At 39.5% G+C, this 16,239-nt stretch overlaps 1 protein-coding gene across 2 annotated transcripts; it reads left to right on the top strand.

The window, feature by feature from the left end:
* Window positions 1-248: 248 nt before the first annotated feature.
* LOC129864889 (uncharacterized) lies at window positions 249-14,937 on the top strand. Of its 2 annotated transcripts, XM_055937194.1 has the most exons (14): window positions 249-432; window positions 836-874; window positions 980-1,041; window positions 1,648-1,790; window positions 1,980-2,108; window positions 2,258-2,369; window positions 2,513-2,579; window positions 2,677-2,723; window positions 4,114-4,295; window positions 4,430-4,543; window positions 11,223-11,509; window positions 11,637-11,741; window positions 13,783-13,861; window positions 14,637-14,937. In XM_055937194.1, the coding sequence occupies exons 2-14, from the start codon at window positions 846-848 to the stop codon at window positions 14,646-14,648; spliced, it is 1,368 nt and encodes a 455-aa protein (XP_055793169.1). In that variant the 5' UTR covers window positions 249-432; window positions 836-845; the 3' UTR covers window positions 14,649-14,937. The 2 variants fall into 2 exon arrangements, with proteins under 2 accessions (XP_055793169.1, XP_055793170.1); XM_055937195.1 differs by lacking the exon at window positions 836-874 and having other exon boundaries at window positions 14,637-14,936.
* The last annotated feature ends 1,302 nt before the right edge of the window (window positions 14,938-16,239 follow it).

The raw sequence follows: 16,239 nt of genomic DNA, 5'->3' as shown, positions 1-16,239 counted from the left end.
GTGATTCTAGTCTGTCAGAACAGGAGATGTGTTGTTGATGTGATTCTAGTCTGTCAGTACAGGAGATGTGTTGTTGATGTGATTCTAGTCTGTCAGAACAGGAGATGTGTTGTTTGAACTAGCAGTTTGTTGATGTGATTCTCATCTGACTGATAATGAGAGTGGGCAGGGCTGAGGCCTTTAGGACACACCCACTAGTGTAGAGAGGATGATATGGGCTGGTTGCTGTGCTGCAGTACCTTATCATTTCCTCATTTCTTCCCCTCACTGCATCTCATTTCACTCCTCCTCCTCAACAGTGACTAATCCAAGCCAGAAGCAGGTAGAAAAGAGCAGACGTTTTGAGCTATCCTACCAAGACCAAGCTACTACTACTGTCACTGTGTTACTAGCCAGCTCAGGTACTCTCAACATTCTCTGATTCACGTACAGGTAATGTACTACGTTATAGATGGAGCTGCTCTGTTATGTCATGTTATGTAATGTTATGTTATGTCATGTCATGTTATGTTATGCCATATTACGTCATGTTATGTCATAATATGTCATGTTATGTCATGTTATGTTATGTCATGTCATGTTACGTCATGTTACGTCATGTTACGTCATGTTATGTCATGTTAACTTATGTCACTTAAAAGTTAATTTGTTTTTTTATTACGCAATGTCATTTTAAATGAAGTTATGTTGAAGGAATCATTTAAGATTCTAGCACAATGACTTGAAGTCTACAGCTACATTAGCAATGCTACCGTACCTGTAGACTTCCAGTCATTGCGCTAATACTAGTTAGCATTGGCTCACAAAATAACCACTTCCTTCCTTCATACTGCAGAGACATTAAAATGGCATCCAGCAGTTCATCTGACTCTGAGTAAGTAGAACCAGGATGCCAGAATCTCTCATGATCCCTTCAACACTTTATTAAAAGTTATTCATTACGAAGTTATGTTATGTAATGTCATGGTTACCTCCGTAGATCGGTTGGCAGAATGTCTCTGCTGCTTTGTTGGGCAGTGATGGCTCTGCACCTCGCAACAGGTAAATATGAAACTTGAAATCAAACTGTGTTTGTAAACAGTTGAATTCAATGATTTGTCAAACCGATTAAAGAATTCCATCTTTGCTTTGTTAGACAGGTATCTCTTTATATTATGTAAATAGTTTAATTCAATGATAAAGAACACCCTCTGTGTTCTGTAATAAAATAAAGTAATCTTAATGGCATGACAGGTATCTCTTTATCAACAATATAGCAGGTGGTGTAAAGCCATAACACATAGGTTTTTCCAGCATCAGACTACGATTGATAATGTCAAAAGCCGCACTGAAGTCTAACAAAACAGCTCCAACAATCTTTTTATTATCAATTTCACTCTGCCAAAAATCTATCATTTGTGTTAGTGCCGTGCTTTTTGAATGTCCTTCCCAATAAGCGTGCTGAAAGTCTGTCGTCAATTTGTTTACTGTAAAATTGCATTGTATCTGCTCAAACACAGCTCAAAATGCTATAACGTATTTGAGGTGCTACTTGATCCAGCTTAGTTTGCACTTTCGGGATTATTCCATTAATTGCTTCCAATGTACCAGGTAAACTAAGTCAAGCACAGCTCTTGAACAGTACATACTGTCGGTGTGTTGTTCCAGGGCTGGATGCTGCCTCGGGGCTGGTGAACACTACAGAGGATGAAGGGGTGGACTCCCAGTCACCATGCCCAGCCGGGTGGCATCAGAATGAGCATCGCTGCTTCTCCTTCTACCCCGTCTGGGCCACCTGGGCCACTGCAGAGGTAACACTTGCAATTGGGAGAGACTAATTACTAATTACTACTACTATTTCACAACCATTGATACTTCAAGACTAGCAAGCAGACATTTACTTCAGGAAATGTCCATTTCTAGCTAGCATTGATATTTTCTCCCTGAGGTACTGGGCTTTAGCTCAGCGGGCTAACAGTGTTCTCTGGCTGTCCCTCTAGTTGTACTGCTCCCAGCACAGAGGGAACCTGGTGTCGGTTCACAGCCCGGGTCAACAGGTGTTTGTCCAGGATCTGGTGAGGAGACACACAGACCAGCCGGTCTGGATAGGAGGCTACGATGCAGCTGAGGTGAACTGGGTCAATAATTCATCAGTCAGTCAGTCTGTCAATCAATCTGTCAAATGTCTACAGGTTACAGAGGCAAAAGCTCAACGTACTTTCTGTTTAAAAACAATGAAGTGTTTTCAATCCATTAATGAATGTTTTTCTGTGAAAAGGAGGGGATGTGGCTGTGGAGTGACGGCTCAGCTATTGATGGTTTTTACTGGGAGGAGGAGGAGCCCAGTAACTCTGGACAGGGGGAGAACTGTATGGAGCTACACACTGGAGGTACACACACACGCGCACACACACACACACACACACACACACACACACACACACACACACACACACACACACACACACACACACACACACACTCTGAGCACATTGAAATAACTGAAGTGTGATTGTTGTTGCCTTGACAACAGGTGGTCGGGGCTGGAATGACGTGTCTTGTGGAGAGCTGAGGTTCTATGTGTGTTCTATGGAGACCAGGTAGCAGGCTAACACTGTCTTGTATCTGGACATGTTTATACAGAGACCATATTAACACCTAATTACATTCATGTATTTTTATTCCATTTTCTTGTAGATCTGGTTCAGCAGCCATGCCAAGTCATAATCAAACACACGAGAGAGGTAGGAACGTTTTGGCCCATTGCCTCGACTAGACAATAAGTTAATGTTGTTACAGGTGCAGCTTCTTGTTGAATGGGACTCTGATATTTAGAAGAAGACAGCTGTCTGATGATGGTGGCACTTGCGAACGCTATGCCATTTCAAAATTTAAAACATGTTGACCGGTCTGGAATTAAGCTTTTTGTCCTCCTAGAAAACCTCATCCTCTTGGATTCTCCCCTTTTTTTCAATTTCGCCTGTAATGACATACACAAATCTAACTGCCTGTAGCTCAGGCCCAAAAGCAATGTCAAACTCATCCCAAATCATCTAAATTGGGTTGAGGTCAGGTGATTGTGGAGGCCCGGTCATCTGATGCAGCACTCCATCACTCTCCTTCTTGGTTAAATAGCCCTTACACAGCCTGGAGGTGTGTTGGGTCATTATAGTCCCACTAAGTGGAAACCAGGGATGGCGTATCGCTGCAGAATGATGTGGTAGTATATGCTGGTTGAGTGTGCCTTGAATTCTAAATAAATCACTGACAGTGTCACCAGCAAAGCACCCCCACACCTTCACACCTCCTCCTCCATGCTTCACGGTGGGAACCACACATGCAGAGATCATCTGTTTACCTGCTCTGCGTCTCACAGATACACTGCGGTTGGAACCAAAAATCTCATATTTGAACTCATCAGACCAAAGGACAGATTTCCAAAGGTCCATTGCTCGTGTTTCCAAGCAAATCTCTTCTTATTGGTGTCCTTTAGTAGTGGTTTCTTTGCAGCAATTCGACCATGGAGGCCTGATTCACGCAGTCTCCTCTGTTACTTGAACTCTGTGAAATATTTATTTGGGCTTATTTGGCTCAAATCCATTAAGAAGGAAAGAAATTCCACAAATTAACTTTCCCGGTGACTAGCATTCCCGGTGACTACCTCATGAAGCTGAATGCCAAGAGTGTGAAAAACTGTCATCAAGACAAAGGGTGGCTTCTTTGAAGAATCTCAAATATAAAATATATTTTGATTTGTTTAACACTTTTTTGGTTACTACATGATTCAATATGTGTTATTTCTTAGTTTTGATGTCTTCACTATTATTATACAATGTATAAAAGAGTAAACATAAATAAAAACCCTTGAATGAGTAGGTGTGTCTAAACGTTTGACTGGTACTGTAGTTCTGGATTGATGTCAGTGCATGTCTCATCCATGGCCTGGGGGACGGCGGTATGCTCACGGGCATGGCCATCTTACATCTCCCACCTCTATTGGAATCATTACATCTATTTATGTATTGTAGTGTCTTGTGTGGCTTAATTGGTATGAACATGGCACTAGCAACACCAGAGTTGTGAGTTTGATTCCCATTGGGGTCACATATGAAACTAACTCCCTCCCTCCCCCAGAGCTGGTTGAAGAGGTGAGTATTTATGACGTCCTGTGGGAGACCAGTGAGAAAGTAGCAGATGAGACCCTCGACTCAGCCTTCCTCAGAGGAATGTATTCCAGACGTCTGCCTGCCCACTGCTACGCTGACTTCTGCCACCAGGAGGTGCTATACCTGGACAGAGTCATCACCATGCTGCAGGTGAAAAGAAAATACATTAAATAAAACGAATACCGTAAAGTTTTACTTACTATGACTGTGATACGTGTTTGTCGTGCCTAGCTATCTTAAGATAAGTTGCTCTGTATAACAGTGTAAATGTGTGTGTGAAACAGGTGCTGATCAGAACAGTCCAGGGTCCTCCAGACATCATGCTGTTTCTCCAGAGAACACATCAACGCTACCAGGAGTCTCTGAAGGAGGCTCAGAACCAAACTCCACCACACCTGGTAAGAAGCTCTTACAACAATGACCCTTAAAATCCAATGTAAGATAATATATCTTAATATACAATTTAAGATAATATATCTTAATATATAATTTAAGATAATATATCTTAATATACCATTAAAGATAATATATATTAATATATAATTTAAGATAATATATCTTAATATACCATTTAAGATAATATATATTAATATATAATTTAAGATAATATATCTTAATATACCATTTAAGATAATATATATATTAATATATAATTTAAGATAATATATGTTAATATATAATTTAAGATAATATATGTTAATATATAATTTAAGATAATATATATATATTAATATATAATTTAAGATAATATATATATTAATATATAATTTAAGATAATATATGTTAATATATAATTTAAGATAATATATATATATATTAATATATAATTTAAGATAATATATATATTAATATATAATTTAAGATAATATATATATTAATATATAATTTAAGATAATATATATATTAATATATAATTTAAGAGGACTTATAGCAAGAAAAAGCAACTGGAACGTAGTAGGTGATTTATCAATTCAAGAAACCTTCCATAAACCTTTTCAATTACCCTTTTTGAACCTTTAACAATAGGGGGTGCTGTTTGCACTTTGTAATAATTTCGTTCCCATTTAAACTGCCTCGTACTCAATTCTTGCTCGTACAATATGCATATTATTATTACTATTGGATAGAATACACTCTCTAGTTTCTAAAACCGTTTGAATTATTTCTCTGAGTGAAACAGAACTCATTCTGCAGCACATTTCCTGTCAGGAAGTGAGATTTCTGAAATCGAGGTCCCTGTTCTAGGGTCAGTTTATAAGTCCCATGCAAGCTATGGGGCTACATGCACTGCATACGCCTTCCTCTACATGTCAGTAAGCGGTGAGAATTTGAATGGACTGGATTGCACCATCTGGGGCACTATAAAGGCTCATGGAACGGAAGTACCGTTCTTTTCAACGGGGCGCCTGGCGCAAGAGGGACATCACAATGGCATCCTGAAAAGCTTTCGTTTTAGCAGTTCTATATCTCCGGCTATGATTTAATTAGATTTTTGTCTTAAAAACTTCATAAGGTAGTTAATTTAAACCGACTTATAGCAGTTTATATCAGTTTATTGCGATTTTCTGGGATTTCTTTGTGTTGCTCTATCGCGAGTTGGACACCTCTCAGGTGGGTGGCTAGCGTTAGCTGCTATTTCTACAGGAGAAGAGGACATCTTTCAACCAAAAGACGATTGTTCTGGAGAAAGGACACCTTGCCCAAGATTCTGATGGAAGCTCAGCAAATAGTAAGCAGTCTTTATGTTGTTAATTCATATTTATGTTGACAAATGTCAAATAATAATTCCGCCATGAATTTCGGTGTGGTCTCGCTTTAGCGCACGCTGTATGCGTAGTAACGTTAATTTTAAAAATGTAACACAGCGATTGCATTAAGAACTAATTTGTCTTTCATTTGCTGTCCAACCTGTATTTTTTAGTCAAGTTTAAATTTAGTTACTGATTAGATTAGGTGCCTCTCCAAAGATTTCTCCCGACATTTTCTGGGCAGCTTGGCTACTTTTCTCATTGTATAACCACGATTGTGCCGCTAACTATGCACATTTTTGAACAAACTCTATATGCATTGTGTAATATGCTGTTATAGGACTGTCATCTGAAGAATTCTGAGCAAGTCAGTGAAAAAATTAATATATTTTGGTGGTTTATACGTTAGCGCTATTTTTGGCTTGAATCAATGCTGTTGTGATGTTTGCTATTGTGGTAAGCTAATATAACGCTATATTGTGTTTTCGCTGTAAAACACTTAGAAAATCTGAAATATTGGCTGGATTCACAAGATGTTTGTCTTTCATTTGCTGTACGCTGTGTATTTTTAAGAAATGTTTTATGATGAGTAATTAGGTAATACACAATGGTCTCTGTAGTTATTCTAGTTGCTTTGGTGAGAGTTGTGATGGTGGCTGCAATGGTAAACTATGATTTATACCTGAAATATGCACATTTTCCTAACAAAACACATGCTATACAATAAATATGTTATCAGACTGTCATCTGATGAAGTTGTTTCTTGGTTAGTGGCTATTTATATCTTTATTTGGTCGAAATTGTGATAGCCACCTATGAGGGGAAAAATGGTGGACAAAAAAGTTGTGTCTTTTGCTATCGTGGTTAGCTAATAGATTTACATATTGTGTCTTCCCTGTAAAACATTTTAAAAATCTTAAATGATGGCTGGATTCAAAAGATGTGTATCTTTCATCTGGTGTCTTGGAATTGTGATTTAATGAAAAAAGAAAAAAAAAAGAAAAAACCTCATCAGATGACAGTCTGATAACATATTTATGGTATGGGATAGGTTTTGTTAGAAAATTGTGCATATTTCAGGTAGATATCATAGTTTACAATTGCACCCACCGTCACAAATGGACTAGAATAAATACATAGAGCAACGTGTTTACCTAATTACTAATCATCAAACATTTCGTAAAAATACACAGCATACACTAATCGAAAGACACAGATCCTGTGAATACAGACAATATTTCAGATTTTCTAAGTGTCTTACAGCGAAAACACAATAAATCGTTATATTAGTATACCACATATGCAAACGTTACCAGAGCATTGATTCTAGCCAAAGAGAGCGATAACGTAAACATCGCCAAAATATATTAATTTTTTCACTAACCTTCTCAGAATTCTTCAGATGACACTCCTGTAACATCACATTACAACGTACATATACAGTTTGTTCGAAAATGTGCATATTTAGCCACCAAAATCATGGTTAGCCTCTTGGAACTATAGGGGGTGCTGTTCCGCATTAGCATATTTGTGTCTCCAAATTAAACTGCCTCGTGCTAAATTCTTGATCGTACAATATGCATATTATTGTTATTATTGGATAGAAAACACCTTCTAGTTTCTATAGAAGTTGAAATTTTGTCTCTGAGTTGTACAGAACAATTTCTACAGCACTTTTCATGACAGGGTTCAGATTTCAATTTTTTTTACCTCTGATCTGGGGTCTGTTTTTAAGGCGACAGTGAATGCTATGAAGAAACCGACACTGCCTACGTCTTCCTCTGGGTGTCTGTACGTCATCACGCTTTCAATGGAATCGATGGGATATTCACAGCCAGTATAAAAGACCAAAATGTATAGAGACCGCCCTTTCTCGTCGTGCGCCTGAAGCGTGAAGGGCATCGGACCTGCCTCGTTCCAAATCGTTTTCTAACCAGCAATATTTCTCCGGTCATGTTTTTACTCGTTTTAGGTGTTAAAAACATCATAATGTAGTTAATTTGAACAGTTTTATAGCAATTTATATCCGTTTAGTGCGATTTTAGAGGAATTTATTTGTTGTGCACTCTGAAACTTTGGACACGTTTTGGGGTGTCGGTCGTTGGTGGTGGACATTTCGAAGGACAGAGGACATCTATCGACCAAAAGACGTTTATAACATAGAAAGGATACATTGCCCAAGAATCTGATGGAAGAACACCTCAAAGTAAGCAATATTTAATATGATAAATCGTGTTTCTGTCGAAATATTTTAAACGCATATTTCGCCATTTTGTTTGGTATAGCTTCACTTGGCGAACCCTGTATTGAAAAGTAAGGATAATTTTAAAAATGTAAATCAGCGGTTGCATTAAGAACTAATTTGTCTTTCGATTCCTGTAAACCCTGTATTTTTTAGTCAAGTATATGATTAGCTATTAATTAAACCAGATCACTCTGAAAGATGGCGACCGACATTTTCAGGCTTGTTTTGCTACTATTTTCATTGTGTAACCACGGTTTTGTATGGCTAAATATGCACCTTTTCGAACAAACTGTATATGTATATTGTAAAATGATGTTACAGGAGTGTCATCGGAAGAATTCTGAGAAGGTTAGTGAAAAAATTAATATCTTTTGGCGATGTTGACTTTTATCGCTCACTTTGGCTAGAATCAATGCTGGGCTGCTATGTGCTATGTGCTACGCTAATATAACGATTTATTGTGTTTTCGCTGTAAGACACTTAGAAAATCTGAAATATTGTCTGTATTCACAGGATCTGTGTCTTTCGATTAGTGTATGCTGTGTATTTTTACGAAATGTTTGATGATTAGTAGTTAGGTAAACACGTTGCTCATTGTAATTATTCTAGTCCATTTGTGATGGTGGGTGCAATTGTAACCTATGGCAGCTACCTGAAATATGCACATTTTTCTAACAAAACCTATCCCATACCATAAATATGTTATCAGACTGTCATCTAATGAGTTTTTTTGTTGGTTAGGGGCTATAAATATCTTAGTTTAGCCGAATTGGTGATGGCTACTGGTGTTGGTGGACAAATAAAAGATGGTGGATTATGCTAATGTGTTTTTAGGTAATAGATGTACATCTTTACATATTGTGTCTTCCCTGTAAAACATTTTAAAAATCGGAAATGGTGGCTTTATTCACAAGATCTGTATCTTTCATCTGGTGTCTTGGACTTGTGATTTAATGATATTTAGATGCTACTATCTACTTGTGAAGCTATGCTAGCTATGCTAAACAGTGTGTGGGGGGTGGGGGGTGCTCCCGGATCCGGGTTTCTGAGGCAGTAGAAGTTAGACAATGACAAAAGTTGCCCAGCTGGTCAGACAATGTCGTGCGCCATATTAGACAGTGATCTAGTCGTATACATAAATACTCATAAACGTGACTAAAAAATATAGGGTGGACAGCGATTGATAGACAATTTAATTCTTAATACAATCGCTGATTTACATTTTTTAAATTATCCTTACTTTTCAATACAGTTTGCGCCAAGCGAAGCTACGTCTAACAAGATGGCGTCATAAGCGATTAACATTTTTCGACAGAAACACGATTTATCATAATAAATTGTTCCTACTTTAAGCTGTTCTTCCATCAGAATCTTGGGCAAAGAATCCTTTCTTGGGTCTAATCGTCTTTTGGTCGAAAGCTGTCCTCTTGCCATGTGGAAATGCCAACTGCGTTCGGCATGAACTGGAAACCTGCCCGGCGCTTCAAAGTGTCTCAGAAATAAATGTCCCAAAATGCGCACTAACCGGATATAAATTGCTATAAAACGGTTTAAATTAACTACCTTATGATGTTTTTAACTCCTATAACGAGTAAAAACATGACCTGAGAAATATTACTGGCTACACTAATGCTTGGAAAAAGAGCAGGTCGGTGTCCACCGCGCGTCCGGCGCATCTGGAAAAGAGTTCCTACCTACAGGTTTTTTTCATTTATAGTGGCTGTGATTGCGCAATCGATACCATTCAAAGCGTCATCACGTAAAGGCATCCAGGGGAAGACGTAAGCAGTGTCCGTATTCTGATAGCGTTCACAGTGGCCTTTAAACTGACTCCAGATCAGGGGCCAAAATGTGTGAAATCTGACTCCATGTCAGGGAAATTGCTGTAGAATGAGTTCTGTTCCACTCAGAGACAAAATTCCAACGCCTATAGAAACTAGAGTGTTTTCTATCCAATAATAGTAATAATATGCATATTGTACGAGCAAGAATTGAGTAGGAAGCCGTTTAATCTGTAATGCAATTATGCTAATGAGAAAACAGCACCCCCTGTAGTCGCAAGAAGTTAAGTAATTATTTGCATTTGTTTGCATATATCCCTGCATATAGCTGCACATTGATCTGGTACTGATACTCCCTGTATATAGCTCCACATTGATCTGGTACTGGTACTTCCTGTATATAGCTCCACACTGATCTGGTACTTCCTGTATATAGCTCCACAATGATCTGGTACTGGTACTTCCTGTATATAGCTCCACACTGATCTGGTACTGGTACTTCCTGTATATAGCTCCACACTGATCTGGTACTTCCTGTATATAGCTCCACACTGATATGGTACTGGTACTTGCTGTATATAGCTCCACACTGATCTGGTACTTCCTGTATATAGCTCCACACTGATCTGGTACTGGTACTTCCTGTATATAGCTCCACACTGATCTGGTACTGGTACTTCCTGTATATAGCTCCACACTGATCTGGTACTTCCTGTATATAGCTCCACATTGATCTGGTACGGGTACTTCCTGTATATAGCTCCACATTGATCTGGTACTTCCTGTATATAGCTCCACACTGATCTGGTACTGGTACTTCCTGTATATAGATCCATTCTTGTGTATTGTATTTAAATCCTCCTGTTTTATTTGTTTTATTATGTTTTAACTGTGGATCGTTGGGAAGGGCTCGAAAGCATAAAGTCAACACCTGTTGAATTCAGAATATGTGACAAATAAAATGTAAATTAGATTTTGCTTCTCCTTTTACTCCTCCTCCTCCTCCATATCCTCCTAATCCTCATTCCTCTCCTCTACCTCCATCTCCTCCTCCTCTTCCTCCTCCTCTACCTTCATCTCCTGCGCCTACTCCTCTTCCTCCTCCTCCTCATTATTCTCCTCTACCTCCATCTCCTCCTCCTCTTCCTCCTCCTCTACCTCCATCTCCTGCTCCTCCTCCTCCTCCTCTATCTCCATCTCCTCTTCCTCCTCCTCCTCCTCCCCCTCCATATCCTCCTCCTCATTCTTCTCCTCTACCTTCATCACCTCCTCCTCTTCCTCCTCCTCCTCCTCCTGCCTACAGAACCTGTCCTCCATCCAGCCCTCTGCAGCCGTGCGTCAGTACCTCCAGAGCTTCCATGACATTGTGAATGAGGAGCCCATCTACTGGCTGGTGTCTCTACTGCCCAGAGCCCTGCTCAGACCTTACCTGGCACAGAACCTGCCCCTGGTTGAGAGGACCAGACCAGGCCCCAGCCCCTGCCTCTACCCCTGGCTAAACCTCTTCCCCTGCCCCTGCTACCAGTGGGGGGGAGAGGACATGCAGTCAGACCAGAGAAACCAGAAGGATGAGTCAGGGACATCTTACAGGTATATCGTTGATATTGATTGCCTATGGAGGTTTATAGTGTCTCAAGTCCACATTGTTGTGTTTAATCTTGTCAAGTGTGGTGATATTGTGGAGTGACTCTTTTCTAACCTGTCTCTCTCTCTCCAGGCATCTACTGGAGATGTACCAGGATGTGATGGACGTCTATAAGGCTGTCAACATCTTCAGAGTCCAGATGATCAACGAGAAGGCTCTCTTCACCTCCAGGTGCAGGTAGGTCTACAGTTAGCCTGACTTAGGTCTACAGTTACCCTGGTCCTGCTGTCTAATTCTACAGTTAGCCTGGTCCTGCTATCTAATTCTACAGTTAGCCTGACTTAGGTCTACAGTTACCCTGGTCCTGCTATCTAATTCTACAGTTAGCATGGTCCTGTTATCTAATTCTACAGTTAGCCAGGTCCTGCTATCTAATTCAACAGTTAGCCTGGTCCTGCTATCTAATTCTACAGTTAGCCAGGTCCTGCTATCTAATTCTACAGTTAGCCAGGTCCTGCTATCTAATTCTACAGTTAGCCAGGTCCTGCTATCTAATTCTACAGTTAGCCTGGTCCTGTTATCTAATTCTACAGTTAGCCTGGTCCTGCTATCTAATTCTACAGTTAGCCTGACTTAGGTCTACAGTTAGCCAGGTCCTGCTATCTAATTATACAGTTAGCCAGGTCCTGCTATCTAATTCTACAGTTAGCCTGGTCCTGCTATCTAATTCTACAGTTAGCCTGACTTAGGTCTACAGTTAGCCAGGTCCTGCTATCTAATTCTACAGTTAGCCTGGTCCTGCTATCTAATTCTACAGTTACTCTGGTCCTGCTATCTAATTCTACAGTTACTCTGGTCCTGCTATCTAATTCTACAGTTACTCTGGTCCTGCTATCTAATTCAACAGTTAGCCTGGTCCTGCTATCTAATTCTACAGTTAGCCTGACTTAGGTCTACAGTTAGCCAGGTCCTGCTATCTAATTCTACAGTTAGCCTGGTCCTGCTATCTAATTCTACAGTTACTCTGGTCCTGCTATCTAATTCAACAGTTAGCCTGGTCCTGCTATCTAATTCTACAGTTAGCCTGGTCCTGCTAACTAAGTTTACTGTTAGCCTGGTCCTGCTAACTAAGTTTACTGTTAGCCTGGTCCTGCTAACTAAGTCTACAGTTAGCTAGATCCTGCTAAACAAGTCTTGCCAGGTCTCCCTCGCAAAACAGGCTCTCAACCCTACGGATCTCTATAGCCTGGGTAACAGTCTATTTTGTGATAACATTCTACTCCTCGTCAACATAATTTGGCATATGACATGGAGTACAGGAAGTGGAATCCCAACTAGCAAATTTGGTTTGTTGAAAGTTGTGGGAATGTACATTTTTGGTTTACCATTGGTTCTGGGAAAACTTAGCCTGTTTTGGGAACCTTAAGTTTAAGGTAGCAGGGAGGTTCTGAGAACGTCTTACTATGGTTCCAGGGAGGTTCTGAGAACGTCTTACTATGGCTCCACGGAGGTTCTGAGAACGTCTTACTATGGTTCCAGGAGGTTCTGAGAACGTCTTACTATGGCTCCACGGAGGTTCTGAGAACGTCTTACTATGGCTCCACGGAGGTTCTGAGAACGTCTTACTATGGTTCCCTGAAAGTTTTCCTGGGAGGTTTTATTAACGCTGAGAGAAACGAAATTAAAGGGGATTTGGATTTTTTTTTTTACTTCCTTAAAACGTTCACTGAATGTTTCAATAATTATTTTATTGAAAGTGTGAGTTTTTTTTGGCTTAACTCTGATCTCTGTACTAATGTTTAATGTGTCTGTGATGTTCATCTCTGTATTAATGTCTCTGTGTTGTCCATCTCTGTATTAATGTGTAATGTCTCTGTGATGTTCATCTCTGTATTAATGTCTCTGTGATGTTCATCTCTGTATTAATGTTTAATGTCTCTATGATATTCATCTCTGGCAGCACATAATCACTGTGGTCATATGGGGCGGCAGGGTAACCTAGTGGTTAGAGCGTTGGACTAGTAACCGAAAGGTTGCAAGTTCGAATCCCCGAGCTGACAAGGTACAAATCTGTCGTTCTGCCCCTGAACAAGGCAGTTCACCCACTGTTCCAAGGATTTGTTCTTAACTGACTTGCCTAGTTAAATAAAGGTTAAAAAAAATGTAATGTTGTCTCTTGCTGCAGATAATAGTTTAAATATCAAATAAATATCAAATAAATTCATTAAATCAATGAATATCTGATGTAATCAAATCCGCCTGTGTAATATTATCCTAGTTGGTTTCCCACTGGTGACGAGGAGGAAGTGGAGGACCAACTCAACCTGTGGTCTGTGGAGTCTGGACCTGACGTTAGGGTGAGTGATGTATTTATGCCATGTTTATCTTGTATTGAAATCAGTCGAGAATTGTGCACATTTAGTAATTTTTTATTTCACCTTTCACCTATTTCACCTATTTAACCTGGTAGGCTAGCTGAGAACAAGTTCTCATTTACAACTGTGACCTGGCCAAGATAAAGCAAAGCAGTTCGACACATACAACAACACAGAGTTACACATAAACAAACATACAGTCAATAATACAGTAGAAAAGTCTATATACAGTGTGTGCAAATGAGGTAGGATAAGAGAGATAAGGCAATAAATAGGCCATGGTGGCGAATGAATTACAATATAGCAATTAAACACTGGAGTGATAGATTGGCAAAAGATGAATGTGCAAGTGGAGATACTGGGGTGGAAGGATCAAGATAAATAAATAAATACAGTATGGGGATGAGGTAGTTGGATGGGCTATTTACAGATGGGCTATGTACAGGTGCAGTGATCTGTGATGATTAATAATGTGACTGTTTTTCTTTTTAACAATTACATGTATTTTCTAACACACCCCCCCCCCCCTCCCAAAACAGTTATTCTTTGCAAAACCCCCAATTTAGACCAGCCCACTGAGCTTAGAGATGGACCGGCCCATCTGGCCCCAAACTGTCCTATGACCAGTCAGTTTCTGGTTTATAGTGACTCTATTGGGACAGCTATGTCAGGAGAGTCTTACAGATAAGATGTGTTATCGTTCATTGGGGTTGTTTGTCCCTTATTAAATGTGGTTGTTTCTGTCGCCCCTCTCTAGGTGAAGCTGTAGCAGTGCAGCTGTAGAATACAGGGAGCTGTGTGTGTTGGCTTTCACACTGGGCAGGACTGTTCCTCTTGTCAGACATATTCCAATATTCCACTTTTATGTTTGAAACTTCCTCCCCAAACACTAATGTTTAAACTGTATTAACGCAAAAAAAACACAATGAATGTACACATCTAATAATTGTCTACAAAGGAGCTACAATAAAATAAAAAATGTAGGTAATAAAATCAAAGAATAAAACTGTGTGAACTGTAAAACTGTATTTTCTCATGGGTGTTGCAATACAAATATTACACAGCCAATCACATTGCTGTGCTCTAACGCAATCAGAATTATTGCTCTGGCTAGCCAATAAACAGATGGTATGTAAACCTGATGAATAGATGAAACCCTTTCTCTTTGGGAAGTACCAAACGTAACTCCTGTTAACACTTTCACCCTTCTGCGTGGAACGTTATGAAGTTCCAATCCTGACGAGTGGATTGAGAAAAATATCTTTTTTTTTAAATCAGAATTGAGGGTCTGGATGACAATGTCAGATTTACATGTTGAGGAGCGAGGATAGATAGAAACCTGATGTTTCCTCCTGTCAGATTTACATGTTGAGGATAGTTAGAAACCTGATGTTTCCTCCTGTCAGATTTACATGTTGAGGATAGTTAGAAACCTGATGTTTTCTCCTGTCAGATTTACATGTTGAGGATAGATAGAAACCTGATGTTTCCTCCTGTCAGATTTACATGTTGAGGAGCGAGGATAGATAGAAACCTGATGTTTCCTCCTGTCAGATTTACATGTTGAGGAGCGAGGATAGTTAGAAACCTGATGTTTCCTCCTGTCAGATCTACATGTTGAGGATAGTTAGAAACCTGATGTTTCCTCCTGTCAGATTTACATGTTGAGGAGCGAGGATAGTTAGAAACCTGATGTTTCCTCCTGTCAGATTTACATGTTGAGGAGCGAGGATAGATAGAAACCTGTTGTTTCCTCCTGTCAGATTTACATGTTGAGGAGCGAGGATAGATAGAAACCTGATGTTTCCTCCTGTCAGATTTACATGTTGAGGATAGTTAGAAACCTGATGTTTCCTCCTGTCAGATTTACATGTTGAGGATAGTTAGAAACCTGATGTTTCCTCCTGTCAGATTTACATGTTGAGGATAGTTAGAAACCTGATGTTTTCTCCTGTCAGATTTACATGTTGAGGATAGTTAGAAACCTGATGTTTCCTCCTGTCAGATTTACATGTTGAGGATAGATAGAAACCTGATGTTTTCTCCTGTTAGATTTACATGTTGAGGAGCGAGGATAGATAGAAACCTGATGTTTCCTCCTGTCAGATTTACATGTTGAGGATAGTTAGAAACCTGATGTTTCCTCCTGTCAGATTTACATGTTGAGGATAGATAGAAACCTGATGTTTCCTCCTGTCAGATTTACATGTTGAGGATAGTTAGAAACCTGATGTTTTCTCCTGTCAGATTTACATGTTGAGGATAGTTAGAAACCTGATGTTTCCTCCTGTCAGATTTACATGTTGAGGATAGATAGAAACCTGATGTTTTCTCCTGTCAGATTTACATGTTGAGGATAG

Source organism: Salvelinus fontinalis, chromosome 11 (assembly GCF_029448725.1).
Source record: "Salvelinus fontinalis isolate EN_2023a chromosome 11, ASM2944872v1, whole genome shotgun sequence".
NCBI classification, from domain to species: domain Eukaryota; kingdom Metazoa; phylum Chordata; class Actinopteri; order Salmoniformes; family Salmonidae; genus Salvelinus; species Salvelinus fontinalis.
This window is presented reverse-complemented; position numbering and strand designations above follow the sequence as displayed.

What these genes read in the sequence shown, in the direction of transcription:
- LOC129864889 (XM_055937194.1), top strand. Translation starts at nt 846, where the DNA reads ATGGCATCCAGCAGTTCATCTGACTCTGA. An exon ending in GAGGCTACGATGCAGCTGAG is followed by an intron (nt 2,109 to 2,257) that starts GTGAACTGGGTC and finishes TTCTGTGAAAAG; the next exon opens with GAGGGGATGTGGCTGTGGAG. An exon ending in GAGTCATCACCATGCTGCAG is followed by an intron (nt 4,296 to 4,429) that starts GTGAAAAGAAAA and finishes TGTGTGAAACAG; the next exon opens with GTGCTGATCAGAACAGTCCA.